The sequence below is a fragment of the Porites lutea genome, chromosome 8 (genome assembly GCF_958299795.1).
Source record: "Porites lutea chromosome 8, jaPorLute2.1, whole genome shotgun sequence".
Taxonomy (NCBI): Eukaryota; Metazoa; Cnidaria; class Anthozoa; order Scleractinia; family Poritidae; genus Porites; species Porites lutea.
This window is the reverse complement of record NC_133208.1, coordinates 1,035,193-1,061,965: the sequence shown is the minus strand read 5'-3', so window position 1 is coordinate 1,061,965 and position 26,773 is coordinate 1,035,193. Positions and strand designations below refer to the sequence as shown.

Genomic DNA, 26,773 nt, shown 5'->3' with positions numbered 1-26,773 from the left:
ACGCAAGATTTGGCGGCTCAATAGAGTTATCAGTCTTCACAGTATTTATTCCGCCGATCAATGAGTTTAAAGGTTCATTTGAGTCAAGAAAAGTGGATTTGTCCAAGAGATGAGGCTGCAGAAACGTAACACATACACTAAAAGATAGATGGAGAAGGTATGGTTAAATTCTCTTGTATTATTTAACTTTCACCTGCTGTGACAGTAGAACAGATTTGTGCAGCATGCAACAACCTTCACGTGCAGATCAATGCTTCTTTATTAATTAGAAAGTAAATTTCCAGTCCTGTTTCTTATAAGTGTGAATGATAAGCACTCTGGAACTGTAATTGATTCTAGAAATAATCAAGCCTAACACCTTGATTTGCTCAAGGTGGACAATCTTTAATAGAATAGTAAGACCAACTGCTCTCCTCTGCCCCCCCCCCCCCCCCCGCCACTTTAGCTACCATATCAAAGATATGACGCCTTTAAGTCTTCACTTCCAATTCATTCTGTTTAGGATTGGAGCTATATGAAATACCTAGACTTGTCAGGCCAGCTTTTATTGCTGGTTTGCCCGTGTCACCATGGCAGCCATGTTTGGGGTCAAGAAATATAGTGCAGCGAAGGGAGTGGGGGGGGGGGGGGGATACTCGCATGAGTGGGCTTCAAATTCTAGGTTATTCACATTCTCCTATTTTTCTGTATGAATGTGAAGATCAATCCCTAAGTTTAAGAGGCTACCATCTTGAATGAACATGGTGGAAGAAATCTGCGGCAATGCAAATTGCCTATGAGGGCAGTTGTGTGGAGCAACAGAACTCCCAAACATGTCTGTTCTTATTCTGGTACAGTACATGTATTTTATATCTGTCATTGAGGTTGAGGGTAAGTGTGAAGTTTGGTGTCCTTGGGACCCAGAGGACTGTCCATAGTTCAGAGGTGTCTATATTATGGACAGAGATAGGGATTTTAAGAAGTTTGGTGTCCATCCTTGGGACCAAGAGGTGTTTGTATTATGGGGGTAGGGAATCTATGAGGTTTGGTGTCTCTAGGACCAAGGGAACTGTTCAAAATGCAAAAGTGTCTGTGTTGTGGAGTGATGTGCAAGGATTAAACTAATGAAGATTGGTGTTTGAGATTTAGTAAACTCTCTCTAGAAAAGAGGGACAGGTTCATCTCTAATTTTTATCGTCTTAACTGATCAGGACGAGGACCAGAAAGGTGCCGCTGACCTTAAATCAGAGGGAAATGCGCATTTTAAAGATGGAAAGTATGACTTAGCAGCTGCTTGTTATACGCAAGCACTAAAACTATTTTCTCAAGATGAGAAGGATACAGAAAAGCTGAAGGAAAGAGGAGTGATTTTAAAGAATCGAGCTGCTTGTTATTTGAAGCTAGTAAGTGCTGGGAAATATGTTTTGCCCTGAAACACTATTTAGAGTCAAAACACTATTTTGGTTGACTGCTCTGCAGCCAAATGATAATGATTATAGGGGTGGGGGGGGGGGGGGGGGGGAGGGCAAAAGGGGCAGGGGAACAGGGAGGTCCAAGCCTCCTGCTTCCTGTACCTTGTATGCCCGCTCCTGCCCCTTTATCTTAGCTTCCTCCCTTATTTGATTGTGAAATAATATGTATTGTTGCATAATTTCCTCCCACATGTATTTCTCCTACTTCCCACTCTTATAGAACTCCTGCCTCCCGCATTTCCCTTTCCTGCCTTCTATCCCCCTGTTACCCCCCATCTCCCAGACCCTGTCCTCCTCCGCTGTTTAGTCTACTTGCCAATTTTGTATTGCCCTTTAAAGTTTGCATAAGCATCACAGCTGTGCTCTCTAAAGACCTAAATGAAGCTAAGTGCCCTAACATTGTAAAACCCAGTGTACCCATGAGTGTAATGATTTTTATGCAAAAACTATGATTCCTAGTCTTCCTCCAAGAGCAAAAATAAGGCCCAAGGTGGGCAAATTAATCCTTAAGCATATTTTCATTCAATTTCTTCTGGGTCCTGAAGAAACTGGAAACAATGGGCACTTTTTGCTGGCAGAAACAACGTCAAGACTTGATTAATTTTGTTAGTGAATATCAATGTTTCACCTTTTTTAATGCAAATTAAAAAACTATTTGTGTAGATGTTATTTCAGTCATGTATTCTAACTTTGCAAAAAAAATTATTTATACTTCACAGGAAAAGTATGATAAGGCTGTAGATGATGCCACTGAATGTAAGAACCAACCCTTGTATTTTAATTAATATTCATTGAATAATCTAATAAAATATTCTATAATGATTCTAAGATGTTGCACATCTTTGAAAAGGGCATATGCATTTTTGGGGATAGGCATGTCCCACTGTTGAATTTATTTTTGCGGTTCTTTTTACTTGTTTTCTAGCATTGAAGCATTTACCAAATGACCCAAAAGCATTGTTTAGAAAATGTCAAGCACAGGAGAAGCTTGGTAAACTTGAAGGAGCATTCCGAGATGCAAGAACACTGCTTCAAATTGAACCAAAGGTATTTATTCAGTCACACATGAACGTACAGCACCAGCAAAAACTGTAACATACCTGTACTCTAGTTAGACACCTTATAGCTATAGCATGCTGTTGTTATGGTGATCATATGGATTATAGCAGTCTGTGCCTTTTAACTTCAGTGGCCTTTTAACTTTGTCAAACAGCTTAAAATGAACTTTGTTCATGCTTGTCAGATGGTTACAAAAAAATACATATTCCTCACTTATACCAAGAATGGTTCTTTTGAATAATAATGCTGAGAGAAAAGGTCTCTGAATGCAGAATTTAGTCTGGTCTTGTATTGAGAGTGGTAAAAGGAAAACAGCTTCACTTAAGGCCTTGAGGAGGTTGAGTACAGCATTGATTTTATTATTCCTGTAGTGTGAAAAATGGAAAAAAGTATTATAGTGAACATCTACACATAACTTTGTTAATAAAATACTGATTTGTACCTATACTGTACTTGATTTTTTCTCCTGGCATTAGTCGATAATTTTTTATTATTTATTTATTTTTGTAGAATACTGCTGTTCAAGAGATGCTGAAAAGGCTTACTTCTCGACTCCAGGCAAAGGTATCGCTTACTAATAGACCAGATATGATGAACATCTGATCATGACTATAAGGCTCTTTCCACACGTATCCAGATACCTTAAAATTCCGAAAATAAGCCCCTTTAAATATAAGCCCCCCAAACTCATAAAACAAAAAACCCTCTGATAAATTGCCCCTCCAAACACAAGCCCCTGGGGGCTTGTGCTTGGAAATATATTGTCCTCAAATTCAAAATTAAAAAAAGTGAAAACTACACAGTAACACATGGAATAATTTTTGCATTTGCCAAAGAACCATTACATATTGTGCCTAATGATTGCAGTCAAAAAGTGTCACTGACAATATATTGCTGTTTGCATAGTTCAAATCCAAGCCAAGACTGTAAATGTTTTTTGATTATTCATTCTTCTGTATTAACAGGGTGACCGTGTTCGCACCACTGATGGTCTTGTGGATGAGATGTTTACTGCCATTTATAGTAATGAAGACAGTGAAGAGAGAAAAGCACAGGTACAATAATATTTTTATTACTGGTCAAATTTGATCTCAGGGTAATCTTGATTTGATCTAGGTTGAATCTCAATTTTCTTTGTCTCTTAGCCCTAGAAGACAATGAGAATTATGAAGCAACCTATTTTTTTAAAAAAACTTTTGACATGAAATCAAATTTGACCTGTAACATGTACCATGAACTGTACTTAAATTATTGCACTGTTTTGCAGCAGACTTTTTTGGAAATTTAAAGGAAAAGGAAAGAAGCCTAGGCTACAATTTAGTAGATTAAAAGGTACCAAGAGTGCCAGTTTCACACAGCATAGCTTGGGGAATTCCTCCTTTCCATTGGGAGGGGAGAGGAAGGGGGAGTCTTCCCAGAGGTAAATTGCCCTTCAGTGGCAAGGAAAAGAGTTTTAGCCTTGAGGATGAATTAGTAAACTGATATCTAAACATTAAGATGTGATAATTATTGTGGTGAGTTCTTAAACAGAAAATGCAATGGAGTGCTGCCATAATTTATTCTTGTTAATGTGAATATTTAACATTTATTTTTCAGGCGGTAAAGAATCTTGTTATTTTGGCCAATGATGAGCCAGGAGCACAGAGAATATTCCGAGGAGGTCTGATGTACAAAATGTTATAATTTTCTAGCCAGTTAGGCTTAGCATGCACAAGATACATGTATTTTCATTTAAACTTAAATGAACTAAACTGCAATTATATTATCCTTTTATACCCAGGAGTGAATACAATCTCATTCCTAGGGCTCTCTCTTACTGGGCAAGTAAGAGAGAATGGGATGGGGACCTAAGAACTTTCATCTCCGCATTTTCACATATTGTTTTCTTTGTACAATTTTTGGCAATGATAGAGTTTTTGCATCCCCTTTCGTGACAGGTGAATTACCCAGAGTTATTTCACTTTTGAATAGTGGATCAAATGAACAGAAAGTGTCGATGTTGAAAGTTCTGAAAGGCCTGTGTACAAACTCAAAATTGAGGGTAGGTAGTAACAGTTATATTTGTTCCTTTGGGTTTGTGATCGTAAGATCTTACTACTGATCTTACTGCAATGAAGGCAGAATCCCTAATCAGTTGCAACTAACCATTTAGTCTCCATCGCAACATAGTGTTGTCACGCAGTGCTTCCCCTGTTGTTTGACAGCACTCTGAACTTGGCTGCAAATGAGACTATAGAACGTAAGCTGCTTAAACTTGGAGTAATGTTGTTGTTTTACTTTATTGTGATTGTTGTCTGTAATCAAACTCCATTCAAGTTATATATAGCATTGTAATAATACTATACTACTACATTGTCTTTTATTTGTGGGACTGTCACGGTGAAATTGCTTTTAGTTTTCAAGAAGGTTTCACACAATTATTGCTCAGCGTAGCCAAGTATTTAAGTTAATTGCGGGAACCTTTTCTCTCTTCTCAGTCTTTTTCAGTGCTTAAAGAAGTTACACTACCAAGACTGTTAACCCTTATTGAATCTGTAAGTACCAATCGTGTGTGAGCTACCTGATGGAATACATGTTTCCCCTGCTCTTGAACTGACCATTACCTTAGTTAGTCCCCAGTTTTGAAGTACAAATTCTCCTTTCCTTTCCCATATATTTCTTTCATAAGTAGAGGGAAGAATTAAGTACTATCAGAAACTCATAAGTTTCTGGTACTAAAGTTAATAATATTATTATGAGAATTAATTTTGGGTGATCATACATGTACCATTGATTCTTGTGGCACACAAAAACTGTTTGAAAGTAAGTCCAATAAATGAGAAGATTAGCGGGGAGTTAACTTTGTCTTATCTAATCATTGTTTTTTGTTTTGTTTTTCTCAGCCTGTGACAGAACTGGCAATGGCTGCTGTGTTGGTTCCACAGCAAGCTCTAGATTCACTCATTCCAAAACCTCCAGATAAAAAAGACAACAAAAACCAAGAACCACCAAAAGAACTAGGTAATCCTGTCAGTGAGTGAATAAATAAACAAACAAATAACAATTTATTGGTAGCACGTCCATATAGTGGTCCTTCATATACCATTCCTGGTCAAGTAGGAATTTGGAAATGTTAGTTTTTGAGGGGAGGAGAAAACCTAAGAACCCAGTGAAAAACCTCTCCGAGCAAAAGGAGAAAATCGACAACAAACTCAACCCACATTTGCCGTTGATGCCAGGACTTGAACCCGGTCACATTGGTGGGAGCACTGCAAAAAAACTATAATAATATTATAGTTCCATCTGAGTCTAACATTATTCAGATAAATAATAAATATTATTATGTTTAAGTTGGACCTTTATTTTAATTGTTTTTCTTTCTTTCAGAGAATAAAGAGGAAGTTCAAGGTCTCATAATGTTGATTCTGGATGCTGTTATGAGTGAAAAGTGAGTTCTTGAATAAATTTCACATTGGTTTACCTGTGTTGCGGATGGATTGGCGTACGGTCACATGATTACCAAAATTTCTTGAATGGTTAGATTAGTAAATTTTCTTAGGTATGGGCGGGGTTCCACTTGTGCGCGTGGAGCTCTGCTATAATGGTTTATTCTGTTGGATAAAACCAATATTCCAATTAACTACAGAATTTAAGATGCACCAATATCCTTTTTCACCTCGTGTCCCGTCTTCATCTTCAATATCCATTTGTTTTTAATTTTGAGGATGAAGACTGTATGCATGTAGCTGTTTATACATGAAGTCAATGTAAAGTGTACTTATAGTAGGTCACATGGATTTTTCATGATTGTATATACCGGTAGCCATTATCATTGTCATTGTCACAGTATTGTTCAAATTAATTGTTGCTATTTTTATTATTTTTGCTCCAGGGTTGGTGTGGAGGGTCGAGATGCTGTCATTGATGTTCTCATCAAAGTTATTCCCAAAAACAAACTTGCTGTAGAACTCTTTGTGAAACTTGGAGGTGAGCTGTTGTGGGCCTTTAACCTTTTACTCCCATGTCAAAAGTCAAAATTCATGATCAAAATTCCCAAACTTTTATTTTGTTTAATGCTGGAATGCAAATATTTCCAGGTGAAAGTACTGGCAAACAGGTTTCAGTTGAATGTTCACACCACAGATTCAAACATAGATTCCAACTTTGGAACTTCACACTAAATAAAATTAATAGTACCTTTTGAAACTACTGCTCAGTAGCTTATATTCGAATGGTTACACGACAACAACAGTTACCCTATAGGATTTCGTTCAGAGACTTAAAAGTTAGAACAACCTAACAAGACTCCATTATCCTAGCGTGAATTTTAGCCACTTCTTTGAGTCGCAAACTTCAGAGAAAGGCATCTGTACTCTCTTGGGAGCAGCAACTTGAGGGGACGGCTGAATTAATTCAGGCTAACATTATCCACTCTGGGGGCAAAAAAAACTATAGTGCATTGCTTTTGTTGTGGTTTATCCTGCATTGCATAGGGAACTAGACCTGTGGATTTGTTAGTGAAACAATGTTCAGCCGTTTTCTTTTCTTTTCTTTTCTCTACACAGGAGTTCGTAAGCTGATGGTTGTCGCTGCTGCCACAGCTGGTGTGAAATCACAGGACAATGAATTTCTTGCGGTATCAAACAACACAAGAATGCACATATCTGTTACCTTGGCAAAAATGGTAGACTCCTTTGGGTTAGTTTGATCTTAACCATATTGCGTAGCTGGTGATAGGCTTGTTATTGTTTGTATGACACCTTTGAGCAGGATTATTGGTGGCAATATCAACAATGCTTCAGATCTAAGGTTACCGACCTTAATAATGTTTTTAGTACGTGTACATTGCCGGCAAAATTAAAAAGAGAAATAAAGTCTATCACTGGCATCTAAAGCTTACACTTCTCGAAGCTTGTCATGTTGCTGAGAAATCTGAGGGAGGGTTGTGAGGGAAGCAACAATTAGAACAGTCCCCTGTCAATAATGTTATCACTTATGTGCTCTGGGTTTGAATCCTGACAACCCGTGAGCAACCACTCGGTTTGGGAATATCAAGAGTCCTAGGTCCCATATTGCTCCTTGCTTCCCTTGCCACTCGCTTGTGACCCAGACTACAAAACAGTCGGGTTTTTTTGTTTTTGTTTTTGTTTTTCAAAAAGTGGAGCGCTTACTTGCAGGCTTGAATTCCGAAGACGACACCTGATAGTCCGAAATTGGTAATGTTAAGTTACCTGCTTTTGTTTTCTCCTTATAGATGGCACCAAAAGGAGAAAGAACCATTGATGGAGGATGGACAAGCGGCTATCAGGTAAAGAGTAAAATTGATAATCACTTCATTATTAATGTAGACTGCAAGACAGTCCTAATTTTTGCGTATTGAAGTACGAGCAAACAGTCAAACAAAAGGTCTGGAGTGAGGCTGAAAACAGAGAGCGTGAGACTCTTACACTATTCTTAGGCTACGCTTAACTGATTTGGGGAAAAAACCGACTATTTTGCAGTCTCTTATTGATGGGGTGCTCGGAATTGTGTTTATGAAAGAGCAAGAGTCACTGAGGGCCTTTTTTCGTTCACCCATCTTACAGTCATTTTAACGATATTGTAAATTTTATGGTATCTAAATGCGCTATTGGCTTTAAATCCTTTCGTCTAATAATATTTTTTATTACTGTCAAGTTTACAAATTACTTTCTTTCTTTCTTACCTTTCTTTTAGTCAGTACCTGACACAAAGTAGTTCAGAAGTTCACATCAAGGGAGCGACAGCTTTGTGTTGCTTGTTTCAGGTATTTTAATTTTGTTTTAGCCTATGTGTTTAATCTCTCTTAATCCTTAGTTTACGATTATTCTGTCCTTTATACCTCAGCCAGGGTAGCTTAGTCGGGTCTTAAAATAAATGAGAAATAAAGTTACTGCCATTCGCGCTTCGGACGGCTCGACCTTCGCTTCGTTTCGGATGACCTCGTAGAAATGAAGGTCTCCTCTCCAGTAGAAAAGGAAAAAACATTGCCGACAGTTGGTGCGTTTTGCATGCTACTATAATGCCTTAAAGTTTATCATACACTTAAATTTATGTTCGTGTTATTGATAGGGAATACAAGAGGCAGCTTCGTCCCTTCTTGGCAAAGAGGAATTCCTGGGAAAAATCCTTGCACTTGCGACAAGAACAGACCGGTTGTCACAGGTTTATTAAATGTTGTTTTTAAGCCATCGTTAAATAATTATTTTATACTTTCAAACTGCTTTACGAGGCGCAGTTACAGTTGTAGAGAAAGAAATGTTTGTGAAATGTCTTTTGCTTATCACGGTCATCTGTTTACTGTAAAAACAAAGAGTTTTCCGTTATGAAAACGATCTTTCTATCTCGCGCGGGGATTTTATGGCGAGTTTCAATACAGGCAAGAAAAGTCTGTGACCCTTTTAACCCTTTCACTGCCAAATTTGGCCAAAGGCAAATTTCGACCAAAATTCCAAATCAGTTTCATTTTCTAAAATTTTGAGAAACAAATGGCATCATGTGAAAGTACAGGCAGAGAGCTTTCAGCTGAATGGTTACATCATAGTATTTCGTCCATAGACTCAAAAGTTAGAGTCACCTTACGAAACCCCCTCAAACACTCTGGCAGTGAAAGGGTTAAAGACCAGCAGAAGTAAAGTTCGAGCTAAGTTTCGCACCGTCTACCTTAAGCTCTAGGGTCAGGCTAGTGCTCGTTTTGCAAAATGAAGCAACGTGTTGTCCTTTTGACAAACGAAAGTTTAGACTTCTAGTCGTTCAAAGTTTTGTGTGAGCAGTGCGAAAATATTGAATGGTCCCGTGCGAAAGTGTCTGGTCAAATTTTTCAACCCGCTCGAAAATTCCTCCAGCGCCGTGTCAACGTAGCCTCGGAAAGAAATGTAAAAATCTTGGGAATAAGTAAAACAAAAACTTGGATTCAGGTATTGCATATTAGCGACAATTGTCTAGTACCAGTCAGTACTGTGTTGCCACCAGTTTTTGGATTGGGGAAGTAAAAACTGCAATTAATTTTAACAAAGATTTCAGTACACATCGAACAACACGGAAGTTTCGCTCTTCCATTAAGTGGAAATGTGGTTATCACGCTCTTTTGGCTAATTTTCTAACCTGGTCATAAATGCATGTTGTTTAGTAGCCTGTATATTATAACATGTATGCCTCAAAGGAATTTTGACTTTATTCCACTTTTTCATAGATTGTTGCATCTGAGACGTTAGCTTTAGGAGCCTCTGACAAGAATCTAAGTACAGTGCTAAACACACAGGTAAAACGAAAAAAGCAGGATGAGTCTAAGAACAGTTTTGCCCGAATGTTTAAGGGTAACTAAAACATTAGATTATTGAGTAGTATCGATGGATTGATAAGAACACTTATAACTGGTTTTCCCCAGTAAAGCATATTTGGAAGCCTCCAACAAAGCGTCAAAACAACAAATGGCTTCATGAGCAAAACAACAACTCTGCACGTGCATCACACTTTCAACGAGCAACAACTCTGCACGTGCAACATACTCTTTGATACATTTCTTTGTTTTTCTCTGCACCACCACGACGTTAAGTTTCTCAAAGCGAAAATGCAGTTTTAAAAAGCGAAAATTCACGTATATTTGATTTAACTGCCCTTTTTCGTTGCATACGGAGCCTCCCACGCAGACGTTCTTAGGGGTTCGTCACGCGTGTTATTCCTTACACTAAGATGCGTCAGTAGACTTGTGTTTCTGAAAGAAATGTTGTCATGTTTATGGCACTATCGTAATTATTGCGAAGATATGATTATTATTTTGCAAGTATGACTAACTTTTTCTTTTGTTGGTAGGCCCTTCCTGTTCTAAAAGACTTGTACCATCTGAAGGATGATAGTATAAGAGTTCGAGCATTAGTGGTAAGAACATTTTATTGTAAATTTAGGTTTTTTACCATTTACAAAAAGTTTCCGTAAAAACCTGGTAGAGAGTTAATGGAACACGGCCTTTTGTGTCGTTCCAGTGAAAATTTCGGGAACATCTGAAAAGGAAGTTCTGATTTTCCGGACGAATTGTTTCAAAGGGAAATTCGTGTTCCATTTCTTCAAAGCTATCTTTGTATCAGGCCTTCGCGGCCGTTTTTTGGTAAATGGAACTGACTTGTACAAATAGTAAACGCGATTCCGGAATGATGTCTTGAATTGCGCTTACCATTTGCCCAAGTGGTGAACAACCTATTGCTCAAGACCGTTTTCAGTAGACAGTTATCTGCACTGACGTAATGATCTCTAGACCAATCAAAACTTTAGAAACAATTAATAATTTCAATGATAATGTGTGCTATTTTAGGGTCTATGCAAGTTAGGCACCACAGGGGGAGGGACAGTCAATGACCAGACCTTTGCTGAGGGGGCCACTCTCAAGTTGTACAAATCAGTGCGAAGGTGAGAGCGTGGTGTTATTCTGAAAGAACGATCATCTTCTGCATACTATTGGCCTTGAAGATGACGTCGTAATTTATTTCCAAGATCAACACAAAATAGGAAGCTTGAGCGATAAGGGCGGCGAGGGAAACGACCAATATTCGATAATTTGTCCGAGGTAGAGTAATACCGACAAGTACGAAGGACGTGAAGTAACTTTTTAAGTGACCTTTTCCCTGGCGTCACCGAAGTGGTTGCTGATTCTCCTTAATATTCAATACCTACGGCTTTCTACCATGGCACAGGGAGTCACGCCTCACATCCGAATACAGAATAGAATAAAAGAAACTGGTGTTTATCGATGCTGACAGTCTTTAGTAAAGGTCATATTGAATTATTCATATATTTATTCTCTGTAGTTTTTTGAACAAATCAAAGAAGGAGATGGAGCTGCGAAAGTGGGCAGCGGAGGGGTTGTCTTTCCTAACTATGGACGCTGACGTTAAGGTACTGAGGAATAAATAATTTGTATCAAGTAAGAAAAATGAACATTAAATCTACAGGCAAAGAATACATGTATATATGTGCATGAAATACCATTTCTGCACTCCCATATATTTTCGAATGCATCATCCTAAAGACGTTCCATTCATCCCATGGCTCACATCGAACCACTTGCTGTTGTTCCAGAAGTAAATGTAAAAACCATTGCTAAGTGACAAATTATAACTGTTTTTATAAATTGCCTTTTTAGGAAACTTTTATCGAAGATCGAGAAGCACTGAGAGCACTTTTGGAGTTGGCAAAGGTGCTTATTTATTTTTTCCTGCATTTTTTCTAGGCCCATAATAACAGAAAAAAAATTGGGTGCGTTATGCAGTCATCTTGAAAGAACGGGCTTAGTTATTTAAGGATTTTTTACGTGACCAAATCACAATCTTTTTTAAGGGGACAAAGCGGGAAATCCCGAGCGGACAAGGGCCCATCATGCCCGATCGGGTAGCCGCTCGGATAGCCAATCAGAACACAGGATTCGCTTTATCTTGCCCTCTCGCGAGGCCAGCCATGCAATAAACTGATTTAAAAGTTTACCAATGTACGCTTCGTCTGAGCAGGTGGGCAACTCTTACGAATTAAATATGTAGCTAGGCTCTTATGGAAACTTTTATGAAGTCAAGGAAAGGCATTGGAGGGAACTTGAACACTCTGCTTTGGATTGTATTCATAGTTGTTTTTCCCGGGGGGTGGGAAGAGGGGGGGGCTCCTGTTAAGGAGAATGTTTGCCTTCCTTTGATAGTAGAGAACTTTAGATTTGAGGACGCCAAAGAACAAGTACGAGATTTAACTTAAAGTTATTGTGCGTGTTTAAAAAAAATGATACCCCGGAAATCTTCATTTTACTTTTTTTCACCAAAAAATTTAGTTCGGTTATTTATACTGAAGGAGGTTAAGCCCTCTCCCGATAGCAAAATGATAAAACTTCTTACATTTGATACTTTTTTCCCGCCATTACGACATTCTCCCTAAAACTTGCGTAGTAGAATAACGACGGCTACCACGTTTTCCCGCCAAAATGACGCTGGTTCACGTGTGAAGAGTACTCAGTATTGAGAAAATCTTGTACTCGTAGTCGTCCCCGTCTCAGAATCTAAAGCTCTCTATTTAGTGTCTGTACTACCATAACTTTACTTATAGAGCAAATTACCTTTCTTTTGTTTTTGTTCGCCAGGCCAAAGATGCTACTCTGTTGTATGGGGTGTGCCAGACACTGGTCAACTTAACGAACACATTTGATAAACCAGATATCCCTGACGAAATGAAGCAACTTGGAGAATTTGCTCAAGTTAAACTGCCGAAATTCTCTGAAAAGGTGATTAATGCAAAAATCTAAGAGTTAGTATTAAAGTCTTGCGAACGTTGTGTTAGTAATGTCGGCTGCCTTCGCTAGATCATTAGGACACATTTACAGAAGTGGTGCATTTACCTTCTTTTTTTTCTCGTTTTTTTTTTCCAGGACGGAGAAGAGTATGTGAAAAAAAGAATCAAAAAACTTGTTGAAGTAAGTTAGCACTGAAATTTTAGCTAACCAGATTTTACTCGCGGGTACATCTCCATGTTTACACGCTCGCTGTCGCACCTGCCAGCACTTTTCCAGAGACACCAACGTCTATGGCCCTCAGCGTTCTTTTGTCACCAAGAAGGCGTTTTCTTGCCAAACGTCTGGCTTTGTTTATTGCATCTCCTGTCGCCGTTGCCCTTCCATCTACATTAAACAGGGCGTACACTAAGACAACGTTTTGGCGAGGATCTTCGAAGCATAGAGAAGAACTTCCCTGGTTTCCCTGTCGCGGAACATTTTAGCACAACTTGCCACTCTATCCACGACGCTCTAGTTCCCGGAATTGTGCTCTGCGGGGAAAACGTGCAACGGAAGCGCCTGGAGATGCGCCTTATTTATCAGCTTCGCACCAGTCATCCGCGCGGATTAAACTCCGTTTCCCCTTGGTTGACGCGTGAGCATGGCATATGCAAACATTGCAACGTTTCCTACGTACTTTGTAACTCCACTGATGAAGGGCAAGGCCCGAAACGTTTGGAGAAAATCTCAGACCAGAACACGGCACTTTTCATTATTTTTCTTTTTTTGTTGTTGTTCAACATTCCCTTACTTACTTTCTAAAGCGCCACGCAGTTTATCGGAATTTTTTTTCCGTTATTTGTTTGATCTGATTTTTCTGTGTCGTTTTAAACTAGTTAGGCGTACGTCTACACTATACTGAATGGCTTTTCATATAGACACGAAAAATCCTCCGGCCTGGTATTAACACTTGTTCACACTATCACGAAGAGTCGCGCAGCAACCCGGTATCCGATATGGTAACGATCCAGTTTCATGATCGGTGCGGCGCAGCTTGGTAATGTTTAATATAGAAACCGCTCCGAGACCACCATTCTTCTGCTGTGTGAACAGAAGCGCCATCCGATATGGTTTTCGTGCCGGCGTAAGAGCTATCTGATATCGTGTAGACAAAGCCTAAAACAGGTGTAACTTGTTTTACCCAATAATTTTTTCTCTTTGTGTGAACAGGAAGGCCTCATATCTGCGCTTGTCAACCTGTCAAACACTGAGAGTGATAACAGCAGAGAGATGATTTCAAGGTAACAACTCCAGATAACTATTAAACGATGTGTTATACTCGCCATATCATGTTCGAAATGAGAATACCCAGTCTAAACAGACACATTGCTGCAAATTTTTGGTCTCTGTATTTGAAGCTAGTGGAACGTTACATTGTTTAATTAGGTCAAAGTGAAATTTTAGGCAAAATTCATTGAATAAATCTGTTTTTCACGTTTGTGAAACAAAGCTTTTCACTTTTTGACAATGTAGTCACAGTCAAACCTCTTTAATACGGGCACGAAAGGGACAGAACTAAGTGTCCGCTTTACAGAGGTGTCCGTATTATAGAGGTAGGGAATGTATGATTTTTGGCATTTCTGTGACCAAACGAACTGTCCGTAATAGAGAGCTGTCCGGAAGGACAGGTTAGACTTTATATACTCTACCCCCAACTCCGCATTAAACTCACGTTTCGTTTCCTTGTTTAGAGTTTTCATGGGAATCACAAAAGAACAGGAACACCGAGGAATGACAGTACAGCAAGGTGGAGTCAAGGTTAGAAAGCCGTATGTTTGTGAAGTATACTGCTAAAGTCTGGCCTGTCCCAGGTATTCAGATAGTGGGGACGGCGTGAAGATATGTGAGCAGGAAAAACAACGAGGGGTGGGGTAGGGAGAGAAAGGCTATCTGAAGTTTCACAGCGGTCAAACGAGTGAAATTTGCAAAAGTTAAGCGAAATACTTCAAAGTTAAGGTTGCTACTTTCACTGTCGCAAGTTTAGGGTATTACCAACATCCTGTTAGTTTACTAAACTTTTTAAAAGTTTACTAAAAAAGTTCTAAGTGATTGAAAACCGATGCTGACGTTATTATCGGCGCCATTTTTGAACATGATTCCCTTTTGGCGCGAAGCGTTTTCAGTGAAAAAAGCTCAAAATTTTGAGAAAAATGGAAAGATAGTTATGTTGACTAACTGATTTATACATCTTTGCCCATTTTTCTCTAACTGGTAAATGAAATCCCAGCAATAAAAAACAAAAATAACGATTTAGACGTTTGACCGCGGTGGTATCTGAAGTAGTACTCCCAGAGCCAATCTATACCCTAAATGCCAGAGGCACGTCTAATGCGGTTTCCGGTTCTCGTTACACGGGAACTAATTTGTAAGCGGCTTCCCCTCCGGTCAATCCTGAGTGAACGAGAGTCTCGTAGACACGCAAAGATAAAGGATTATCTGGGGGCACAGGCTACCCAAAGTGGGATTAGTCAAGTTTTGGTTGAATTTGTGAAGTGGTGTGAAGTAAATGATTACGATATTTCTTTGAGGTCTTCTTCGTGAGGGCCGCAGCAAAGCAGCTTTTAACAGTTCAGGCAAAAGGCAATTTGTACCACTTGCCCAAGTTGATCTCTTTCATCGTTTGCTATGACATCTACACTAAAATAGGTGTTTTCAAGCCATTTTTATTCATAAACATGTCTTTCTTTCTTTGTACACTTATTATTTGCTCACTTCTAAATATCGCACATCGCTTCTAAACTGAGAAATTGTCAACCAATCTCGCTCGTTGTGTTTTTAGGGTGACTGGTTTTAATCTGTTCCAAGTGGGTATCGTTGTCATCGTCATTATCATTATTTTCTGTTATTAGGCACTTGTGTCTCTGGCCGCTCAAAACACAGAGAAGGGAGCAGATTTTGCCTCTCAGGCGGTGGCTAAGGTTGCCATTACCATGAATCCTGAAGTGGCATTCCCTGGACAGAGGGTGAGGCTAGTAGAATCCATTATACGTTTCTGGGAAACTGCCCACCTACCCCTCCCCTAAGCCAACATTTTTCCCTAAGTGAGAAGTAAATTGTTGGCTGGGCAGTTTCTTAGAAACGTATAATGATCCGGCTATTCTAACCAGCTACACAAAAAAACCGGATTGGGGTTGGGGGGGGAGGGTATCATGGGGCTATTTTGTTAAAATTTTGTGATTAGTTTGGTCCAGGCTGGTCACAGTCCCCTATTTTACTGTGCAATAATCGAGTTTGATTGCGGATTTCTTGAGATTGCGATTTTGATTTTATATTCTTATACTTCGAATGTACTCACGAAGGGAACAGAGCTTCCACTTTCCGGGAAGAAATAAACCGAGGTGTATAAAAAATACCCCGCTAAGTGAAAACGCCGTGAAATAAGCCTAGTAAGGGAGTTGCTCGCTCCAGATTATGGACTCCTTGAAGAGAACAATTCACCTATGGGGACAGGGGTTGGAGGTGACTCCCACCCTGGTCCTGACGGGAAGTTTGCTGTCTTTCCAGCTTTCGCTCACCACAGGAAGTCAAGAAATCGGCCATGTTCAGTAGTTACATCAAAGCGTAGAGGACTGTGAGAAGTCTGGGCTTGATATGTTCGACGATTCCATTAATTTTGTCATTTATTATTACTACCGCCCATAAAATATGTCTTTTATATATTTCTTTATTTGTTTTTATTATTATTATTATTATTAATTTATTATTATTATTATTATATTTTATGACATTTAAGGGTTTGAACGGACAATGAAACGTTAGAACCACGTTGTAAAGCGCAATAATAAAATTAATGATATTGTAGGAAAGAAATGGTTACTTGCTTTCGCAGCATAAAGTCATCGACAAAACTGTTAAAACTGGGTTTAAGACAACTTATGACTTAATTTTGCGTTAGGCTTGCTTGATTAAATTACTGAGGTATATAGTGAAACGATCATAAATTTCGCTTTTCCTCTGTTGACAGTCATTTGGCCTAATTCGTCCTCTGCTCAAGTTACTTCATCCCTCAAAAACGGTAAGGCCTTGTAACAACTTAACTACAAGCGTAACAACTTGACTGGAAGGTTCCCTTCCTTTAAAAGTCGGCAACTACTCATTCACGAGTGTTTTTCGCGATAAAAACCATCACTAGTTTTTCTTAGTTTGTCGACTGACTGATTCAACGGGAACTAGCGCGCGAAAAATCATGCACCTGCTCGCCTTTTCCTGCCAGTCATGAAGGTTTAAGTTTCTTTTGGTGGTTTTAACAATCATTTTTCAGAGCACGGAGCCAGACGAAATTTCCCACCGAAGCAATACCAGCGATATATAGTCATCTTAGCCATATTTGATGGAAAGGCACACAACTGACCTCGATACTGACAACCTAGAGGGTGCTGTTTTATTTTCACACTGACATGTTTGGTGTTCTTTTGGTTCGTTGTATGTTGATTTATTGTCCTGCATTTTTAGGGTCTACAACAGTTCGAATCCCTGATGGCGCTTACAAACTTGGCCCAGATGAACGATGAAGTTAGGTATGAGGTTTAAGCTAAGTTTGTTTTGTTCTTTCTAAACATAGAGCTATTTTCGTATGACATGGAAACTAAAACGCGCAATCAAAACACAAACAATAAACGAACGGAAAGAGAGCGATTTGATTGGTTAATCTTACGGATACAAACGGGCGTGGCTTTTGATTGGTTAAGCGAACGTTCGGCTGAAGAAACTTCGTGCCCCAGAACTTTCTAGAATTCAATCGATACTTTGCTTTGACGTCATACTGCAACACAATTGGCCAATCGAACAATGCCCTCTCCTTATTTGTTTATTTTTGGCTGGAAAACGAAGAGTCCATGTTCTGATTTTTTCATCCATTGGCTGATAAAACAAATAACGAACACTTACCGAAACTATTTTTCAAGGTCATGCGAAAATCGCCCTCTTTCTTAAACGACTTTCCGACAAGAACGTGGTGATAAGCACTAGTTTTGAAAAACTGCAAAACATTTGTATTTTTGTGTTGGTCTAGAATGCAGGTACTTGTTCGACAAAGCGCATATTTGTTGCGTTTCGGGCGAGTTTCGCCACCACCCCTTCCGCCTTCCGCCTTGCAATTGTATAGAGCGAATTGACTGTTTCTTTTCCGCGTTTTATAGACGGCATATTGTGAAGGAGAAAGGTTTTCCTTTGATCGAAAGCCTGATGTTCGAGGACCATGACCTGATAAAAAGAGCTGCTACTGAGTGTATGTGTAACATGGTTATGTGTGAAGAGGTAAGAAATTTAAAAACTTCAAACTTATTAAAATATCTAAGGTAAATGCTGACTCCCTTCTTTGCGTGACGTTTGCGTTCCTCGTAGACTGTTCTGTTCCTATCCCATGTTCTCCATTTTAGACATTTCCTCAGCACCTGCCTGCTCTCAATGCCACGTTTGTTTCTCTGTTTTGAAAATTATTTTAAGACAAATCTATGCCAAACCAGAACACTCGTGTTGCAGGTTTTCATCCGAGACCGCGTTTCTCTTTAACTCCAATACCCCAGTTCAAAAGCTGGATAGCGCTGTCCACCGGATAAATCACTATCCATTGGATAAATATTAGGGAAACCTATTGCGCTATCCATTGGATAGAGATTTATCTGGTGGATAGCGCTATCCAGCTTTTGAACAACTGGGACCTTGTTTCTTAACTACAGGTGTTTAAAATGTTTGAAAAAGAGGACACTCCAACCGAGAGAGTGAAGCTGATGACGCTGCTTTCCGGAGAGGACGACTTTCAGCTGGCACGGTGAGATTTAGTTTCTCTTTAATCCTTCAATTCTCAAGACTGGCCAACATCAGTTTTCTCCTAATAAAATCAATACGTAGTCAAGAAAAGGTTATGAGAATTTTTGAAATGATCGCCAAAAAATATATGCAGTCAACTTTTGTCAAGTGATGTTAATGAACGAATTCTTTTATCAGTTGTATGGAGATCAGTCTGAAAATTTGCATCTAGATATTTGCCACTTGAGGGCGTTGTTGCGTCCGTTTGTACGTACCTAAAAGTTTGACCGGTTTCAAACTTTGCGCAACAACTCCCAATAACACGCAACAGCATGCAACAGGGTGCGCAAAGGGACACAACATGTAACATCCAACGATGTTGGGAGTTGTTGGCCAACAATGTTGTGTCCGTTTGTATGGGGTTTAAGAAACGAGAAATAAATTGAGCCGAGTACCCTGTCCCCTCTCCCACCCCACGTTTTCGCCGCGGGGGGGGAAAGGTACTGCTACACCTAGGCAAGTCGTCCATTGATGGTTTAGTCATTTGTTTTGTCATCATTCCATGTCAACTTGTTTTCGTTTGATTATTTCCTGTGTCTGTCTTAACTTATAGGGCAGCCTCGGGTGCATTAGCGGTCCTCTCGTCCAGTGAGAAAGTTTGTAATCAAATTATTAAGGTACTATTATCAAACATATTATACCCTTCCTACAAGCGCTTCTCCACCACAAAGCGTGTGCGTGCGTTCTCGACCCCTCTTGATTATTACGCATGAAACAGGGCCTCGCGCGGCCGTGAGACCAGAGGCTCTGGTGACGAGAATGGCCGCATACGCGGGACGCGCAAAATAGTGAATTGTGAAAGTGACCAGGGTTATATATTGCGTATGGTATTACACGCGCAAGTGTTCCCAAGCAAAAGAATAAACTGAAATACATGAACAGAGTTCCACCGCATTAGAGGGGGGAAAATATGGCTTTACACGACGAGCGAATGGTGGCAGGTTGCTATGGAATTTGAGGCTCAGTAGGGGGACAGCTCATGTAGCACCCAAGTATTTATTAATCTTAGGAGTTACGTTTTTTTTTTCTTTATAGGTTTCGTCGTACATGGATATACAAAAGCAGTTGCTGGTGTCTGACAAAAAAGAGTTGAGACACAGGTAACGTTATGCTAGCGTCTTTGGTTGGTAATGTGGTTTTCAAAATTGACATGCCAAACCGTTAGACTCCTTCGCAGGCATTGTCTTCGCTTGTCACGCAACAAGGAGTGAGTGACGAGCCAAAACAACGTCTACGATCTAGGCTATTTAGCTAGTCTCCTCACCAATAAGCTGGTTTGGCTAAAACCAATCATGGAGATCGTGTTAGTTCATTTAATTTTTCGTGTGTGTTTTAAGTAATTAGAGTAATTATTATCTTGGTTTAGTTTTTAAGGGCCCGTGATTAAATAGTACTATATTTTCAAGTATATTTAAGTTGTTTGGAAATGTAGGCTACAGCTGTTTAGTTTTGTATTTGGGAAATGGTACTTATTCTCTCAGCGTCCTTTGTTGATACTCGCGAGCTTTAATTTTTTTCTTGATTATCCTTTTTTTCTGTAATCTACAGGGGAGCACATATTGCCGCCAACATGATCGCTTCAAACAAGGAAATCGCCACTAAGGTAGGAAAAGTATATTCCAGCAGCATACTGAGTGATTGACCGACTCACCTACCAATCGACCGACCAAGCGAACAACCGACCGACCGACCCGAACGAGCGAGCGACCGGCCGACTGTACAACCGACCGTTGAACGACCGACGGAGTGAATGAATGACTACTGACTGTATAGTTAAATGACTGACTCATTAGACTAACTAGCTGGCGAATTTAATGCCCATTCTGACTGTTTCATTTCAGATCATTGAAAGCGAAATCCTCGAAGTTCTGATGGTATTCTCCAAAGACACTGATCCTGAGATGTCCAAGGCTCGAGAATGCGCAGAAAGGGCGTTGCAAGCTGCTGTAGAAATGAATCTTATTAAGCGAAATGACGAACAAAATTGAATCGATACCAGAGAAACACTATATCATCGGTTTCTGACAAGTTCGCTAAAGCAATAAGGCCCATCTGGCCTCCAGAGTCCGTTCGTTAAACTCCCGGGGAGGTGCTTAACAAATTTTTATACGGTAGGGCGCCGCCCCGAGATCCAACCCCCTACCCTTTTATATACCATTTTTCTCGAGAAAGGTACCCCTTTCGTATACCTTCTAGTGACAAATGGTACCCCTTTCACATACCTTGTTTAGAACTTTGCATCCCTTTCAACTACTGTAATGCACTGTCTTTTAAATAGAAATCAATCACAAAAATAGAACGTTTTCGCAGCTTTATAAAGCCATAAAATTCATTATTCATTAACCCTTTTATGACAGATTTCCCTACCCTTTTATATACTTCAACAAGTAAAATCCCTACCCTTTCATATACCTCAAGCCTAAAAATATACCTCTTTCGGGCGGAGCCTCCCCATATAGGCCATCATAGGGAGTACCCCCTCCCCCCCGAGATAAAACTCTTCGAGCACAGCCTCCTCTTGTTTTCTTGTTGATGAGGAGGAGAAAGCCTTTGAAGTCGCCGCAGCCCGAACTTCTGGACTAGTCAACCTTGCTTTCTCTCGTCGAAATGGCTTTTTCATTGCGAGAATCCGTTTGTTGATAAACCGATGAATATAACTGAGCCGATGAAATACCGATTATCAAACCTGTAGCGCTGTGCCGGACCAATTGAGCTATTAAACCAACTGGGAGGTGGTCATATTATCCTTATCATGCATAAGCGCTTCTCCAACGTAATGCGCATGCGCCCTCGACCCCAGAACTCTTAACTATTCGGCGCATGACACATGATGGCCAGGCGCAGCCGTAAGAATCGAGACTCTGGTTAATTCAATGGCTTCTACGCCGCAATACACAGCCCACGGCTTTTAGACCTGGCTTCAAAATTGTATCCTAGCAACATGCAGCGCATGCTCAACAAAGGTCTCAATCGATTCATGCAGTCTTTCCCAAGTACGCGAAAATCGAGCAAGTGAAAGAAACTGCTCTGTTGCCAGGGTGCGTTCCTAATAGCCAGCGGTTAATTCCTTAGTATTAGCAAAGCCGCTCGTGAATGCCTTTACTTGGGTCTCAAATCAGCTTCTAATCCTTCCCTGCATTTTTAGAAGACAAGTACAGCAGAAGTTGGCTGGATCTTGTGGGGGCTTTGGGGTGCGCTGATAATTATTTGAACTAAAGCATTCTTTTTAACTTACTTTGAGAAATGGAAGTTTCAAATGGACGTTTCAAGGGTAAAAGTTTATGAAAAATGCAAACATTAAAACGTGAAAAACGCTAGAATTGTTGCCACTAAATGTGCGCTGGGTGAAGCAATGGGTAACAATTGTCAGGGACTATCCATAGCATAGCAAAAAAAGCACTGAGTGTCAATGTATTTAGCTCGAAAGCACCAATTGACGACACTATATTTACGTCTCCTAATGGAGACGGGACCTCCATTTTACTCGGTCATTCGAGTCGCGGGAAGGTCTAGCCGTTTGCGGGGCAAAGACCTTCGTTTCTTAGTTATTTTTAAGACCGTTAATATTGGTCTGGCCCCGGAAATCGAACTGCAGCATCCCGCTCTTCATTCAAGCGCGCTAACGACTGGGGTAATCCTCCCTTGGAAAACACATCAAGCTGGTGCTTTCAAATTGCGAATAATTTATTGTATTTAGCCAATCCAAAGCTCGATAACTTTATCCCATGTGGAACATAAGTTACTTTATTATTTCTCCATCGCCTAACGATGGTGGGGTGTTTTTTGGTGTTACGAGCCATAGTTGGTTCTCTGGGTAACTGACCACCTACCCCTCCCCTGAGTCAGCATTAACACTTGCTTCTCTCTTAGGGCACAATTCTGACTTAGGGGAGGGGTAGGTGGTCAGTTAACCGCAACCCCAATTCGTGTTAATGTTATGGTGTGGGTGTGGTTCAGTGTCTTCAACATCAAGAAACCACCACGGGTAGCCTGCGAGCAAGCTCTCCTGGGCGCTCTGGCGGGGGGGGGAGGTAAAAGAAAGGAGAGTTTGAAACTACGTCTCTTGGACTTGAATTCCACCTCCAATTCCCCTGTGGCTCCCCGTCGACTGAACGGTTAGATTTCCGCAAATCAGCGCAAAGCGGGAACAAGCGCGAATGTAAGCAAACATTGCAAAACACGTGCCAAGGGTAATGACGTCATTACTAATGACATCTCCGCCAATCAGCAGTTCGCATCGACTTTTTTCGATGCAGACATTCACATTCGAGAGACGTAGTTGCGAGCTCTCCTTCTTTTTCTCGCTCCGCCACCAGAGCGCCCCGGAGAGCTTGCTCCCACCAGGGGGGGCAACTTGCGCTTGCGTATATTTTTAAAGCAAGATAATTGTTGAACAATAAATTATTTCTTTTCCTTGGTAGCTCGCAATTTTAATACAAGGAACCTACAGTTTTGCGGACAGTTGTTCTTGTCCTTAGACACCAACTTTTCAGAATCTTTAACCTTTGTAATAATAAGCGAACTTATATTACTCTTGCCGTTTTCTAAGGGTAAATTACTGTACATTAAACCTTCGCGGTTTAAACGATTAGATTTGTGAAGTGCGGCTCATCAATTGTTTTCACAAAATATTTGGGAAACTGGAAAGTAACTTTTATCATAAACTTACTAAACATCGTAAGCTATCGTACTATGGAAAATGCGTTCAGTTTAATCTCAAAGACGGAATTGCAAAGAGAATGCACTATGCGGGGAACTGGGGTGAAATGGGGTGAAATGCGGAGGGACTGGGTACAAGACTCGTCACCAAGCTATCGCGGAAATCAAGATGGCCGGAAAGCAGAAGAGTTCGCGTCAAAACATTGGCTGAAAATATATCTCCATTCTTATTGTTTCAACTTTTTAGTCTTGTCAGGTATGCCATTGCCCTTTTCATGATGAATTATGAGTGTATCCATAGAAGTAGAATAAGCTGTCCTCGTAATCCAGAGAACGAGGAATTTAACGAGTAAATACTGGTAAATATGATGGTCGAGCTGAAGCTTATGTAATAGCTGTAAAATATTAAGCCTTTGATCACTTGTTAAAGCCTTTATTCACTTGTTAAAAACGTAGCTTGAAATTTTGAAACCAGTTAGGGGATCCATTAATGCACGACGAAAGTAGTTAAAAATGACTGATTCAGTCTAGTTTGCCTTTTTTTAGCTGCTGCGCTGTAATATTATGTTAATTTCGATTGATCCTTGTCCAGAATTTGTTGTTGATTACGTAATTCCTACTTGAAAAAAAGGAAGCATATTTAGCTTACGGTATTTCTCGATTAACTAACGAGGCCCGAATAAAGTTGAGTCTTAAATGCTTGAACATAAAATACCCCTTAAGCAGTTTTTAGCGTACTAGGAGTATTGGCAGAAAGGTTATGTGCTTCTAGTAATGGTCATGAGTTTCCATCTGCCAGGCAAAAATGGGGTCATATTTCCATTCCACCATTTCTTGTGCATGCAGCAAGCTCATACATACTATTGATCAGGCGCCGGTTGTATAAACTCTGGATAGCGCTTTCCACCGGATATATTGCTATCCAGTGGTTGAGTATTAACGAATCCTTTGCGTTATCCAGTGGATAGCGCTGTCCACCTTTTAAACAACTGGGGCTTGCTGGTTTGTGCAAACTCAATAAGAACCACTCTCATTGAAGTCATTGAAAAGGAAGTTATTGAAAGGCTGTAGTCTGCTCAGAGGGGTAGTCAGGTTTCAACATATCAATTTCTCCTTAATGACTTTGATTAACACATTAGCACTGAGCAGCATTTAACCATAAATCATTATGGTAATTTCCCTATTTCAGGTGAGAGAAAATGAATAAAGCATTGACTATAGGATGCTACAAGACAGGAGTTCATCCATTGCTTGCATCGACAAGAACACAAGTGTTAAAAGCTGTCTGTCTTGTTGCTCCAGTCCCCCCTGTGCCACTGTTCAAAACTGCAAGGAGTGTTTACAGTGCCATGGCATGTTCAGGAGAAAACAGTTGTATGTACCACCAGATAAAAGCTGTGCCACAAAAATACTCTCGGATCTCCTCTATTCTTGCTTTTGAGGATGATACATGTAATCCAACTGATGCAGAAATCAAGCTTAACAGAAAAATTATGTTGACAATGACAGTTGAAGGTCAACTTCAATTGTATAAGAGTGTCAAGAAGTCTGTCAATAATGTAAACAAAGTTGCCTTCCTTTTCAACATTGCCAAAATCATTGGAAAAGATAGATCTCAACAACAAATCCTTGAACATGAAAAAGAGCTTGCCAAGCATGGTAAAAGCAGTACGTATATTGATTTGCTGAATGACATTGCCAATGTGATGAGCAGGTGTGAGTCCAGGCATTTAGCTAATGTGATGTGGGCATTGGGGAAAATAGAAGAGAGAGATCACCGACTGCATCTTGTGTGCAAGCAAGAGATTTTGCAGCAAAATGTGTCAAGCTTCAACTATGCAGAGATCTGCCAAATTGTAAATGGCTGTGCAAACCTGCAAGTTAAAGCACCAGAGATATTTTCAAGGTTCCAAGATGTCATTTTAGGTGGAAACCTTAGTAACAATCACCTTGAAGATCAGAGCATTTCTGGTATATTGTTATCATATGCCAAGACGAACAGTGGTAACAAAGAACTTTTTGATCATTTTCTCAAAGAAGTTGTTTCAAGGAACTTAATGGTCAGCAATCGTGTTATTGCTGATATTGTGTGGTCTTTTGCAAAGAAAGGAATTTTTGACGACGACTTGTTCAACTTGGTCCAAGGTGAAATAATACGAAGAGGTGCACTTGACTTCAATAATGCTGACATTGTAAAGATTCTCTGGGCATTCTCCAGGGCAGGCAAAGGAACTAAGCAGCTTTACTATTTATTTGACAGTGCACTTGTTTCAAGAGGTTTAAAAACATTCCTAAGTGGAGAACTTGTAGAAACTGTATGGTCATTTGCAAAGGCGAAGATGAAGAATGCTAAAGTTTTTGACCTGTCTGAGAAGGAGATTTTAAGTCGTGGCATGGATCGATTAAGGACTCATGAACTTGTTTTATTTCTGTACTCCTTTACATTTGCCCAAAAAGAAGATGTAAATGTCAGCTTCATAGAGAAGATTGAAGTAGAGCTTTGTTTGAGAAATGCAAGTGAATTTGATATCGGTGCGTTGTGTCAAGTGACCTGGAGTCTTGCAAAAGCAGGCATATCAGAAAGCAAGTTGTTTGTTTTAGCAGAACAACAAGTGCTTAAATGTGATGTACAGAAGGTGTCAAATTCAGAAAAGTTAATGGTTATGCGAGGATTTATTAATGCACAAAAGACAAGCAAGGAACTCTTTCAGTTTCTCTACTCCTCCATCTCAACATCTAATCTTTCAAACCTTACTGAAGCACAGATTTGTGAATTTGTTTGGTGTTTTTCTTTAGCCAGTGTTGAAGTGGATAACCTATTCAACTTTCTTGAGAAAGAGATCTTGGACAGACAGAAGTACCATTTTAGCAGGAAGCAACTTAATTTTTTAAAGAAAGGCTTTCTTAGAGTTGGAAAGGGATCCAAAGAACTCTACAAGGTCTTGTCGCCATATTAAATATGTATCGTTTTATTTGCCGGGGCAGGGGAGGGGGGTACATTACCAAGTTCAGCAGAAAGTAATTTCAATAAATTATCCTTGCATATGGGTATGTACACTGTCAGAGAAGGGAAAACATTCATCCATCTTTGGATTTTTAAAGTTAGTTTTCAGATCTCTCTGTCATCAACTTTTTGCCATTCTGGGCTAGCTGCACCTTTTCCTGAATTGAGAAAACGTGCGGTCTTTTTCTCTGGCACACTTTCCCTCAGAGACTAAAACCCCATCCACACCAAATCTGACTTAAACATGTTTAAAAGCTGTTTAGGTTTACCTGGTTTAAATTTGTTTTTTTCTTAAAACTGCTTATTGTTCTTTTATTGATTGCAAAAATTAATTTAGTACAATTACATAACGTGTTAAAGTTAATTTGGATTCCTTGTAAAAGCCTGTGTTCTAGGTTTTCATTAGTCTGCTACACAGCCATTGTTAGTTTTGTCACGCAACGCTCCTCCCCGCTAACTTAGTGGGGAGGAGCGTTGCGTGACGACACTAAAAAC

The 26,773-nt window shown here is 39.9% G+C and overlaps 2 protein-coding genes across 2 annotated transcripts; both read left to right on the top strand.

Moving 5' to 3' along the window:
- The first annotated feature begins 19 nt into the window (after positions 1-19).
- On the top strand, positions 20-20,947 carry LOC140946974 (protein unc-45 homolog B-like). Its single transcript, XM_073396065.1, has 34 exons — positions 20-157; positions 1,191-1,382; positions 2,171-2,207; positions 2,377-2,498; positions 3,021-3,074; positions 3,476-3,565; positions 4,107-4,170; positions 4,448-4,551; positions 4,988-5,044; positions 5,393-5,510; positions 5,877-5,937; positions 6,382-6,476; positions 7,055-7,187; positions 7,744-7,797; positions 8,205-8,274; positions 8,580-8,672; positions 9,700-9,768; positions 10,320-10,385; positions 10,816-10,910; positions 11,309-11,396; positions 11,644-11,697; positions 12,619-12,759; positions 12,904-12,948; positions 13,978-14,048; positions 14,499-14,565; positions 15,657-15,770; positions 16,772-16,822; positions 17,260-17,324; positions 17,946-18,063; positions 18,486-18,577; positions 19,169-19,232; positions 19,651-19,715; positions 20,164-20,218; positions 20,457-20,947. Exons 1-34 carry the CDS (start codon positions 149-151, stop codon positions 20,601-20,603), a joined length of 2,820 nt encoding a protein of 939 aa, XP_073252166.1. The 5' UTR covers positions 20-148; the 3' UTR covers positions 20,604-20,947.
- A 3,519-nt stretch (positions 20,948-24,466) lies between these two features.
- On the top strand, positions 24,467-26,569 carry LOC140946959 (uncharacterized). The gene has a single exon (XM_073396046.1). It carries the CDS (start codon positions 24,474-24,476, stop codon positions 26,229-26,231), a length of 1,758 nt encoding a protein of 585 aa, XP_073252147.1. The 5' UTR covers positions 24,467-24,473; the 3' UTR covers positions 26,232-26,569.
- The last annotated feature ends 204 nt before the right edge of the window (positions 26,570-26,773 follow it).

Coding starts and splice junctions, on each gene's coding strand:
- LOC140946974 (XM_073396065.1), top strand. Junction 8,275..8,579: donor CTTTGTGTTGCTTGTTTCAG/GTATTTTAATTT, acceptor TGTTATTGATAG/GGAATACAAGAGGCAGCTTC. Junction 19,233..19,650: donor TTTGTAATCAAATTATTAAG/GTACTATTATCA, acceptor TTTTCTTTATAG/GTTTCGTCGTACATGGATAT.
- LOC140946959 (XM_073396046.1), top strand. CDS start 24,474: ATGAATAAAGCATTGACTATAGGATGCTACAAGACAGGAGTTCATCCA.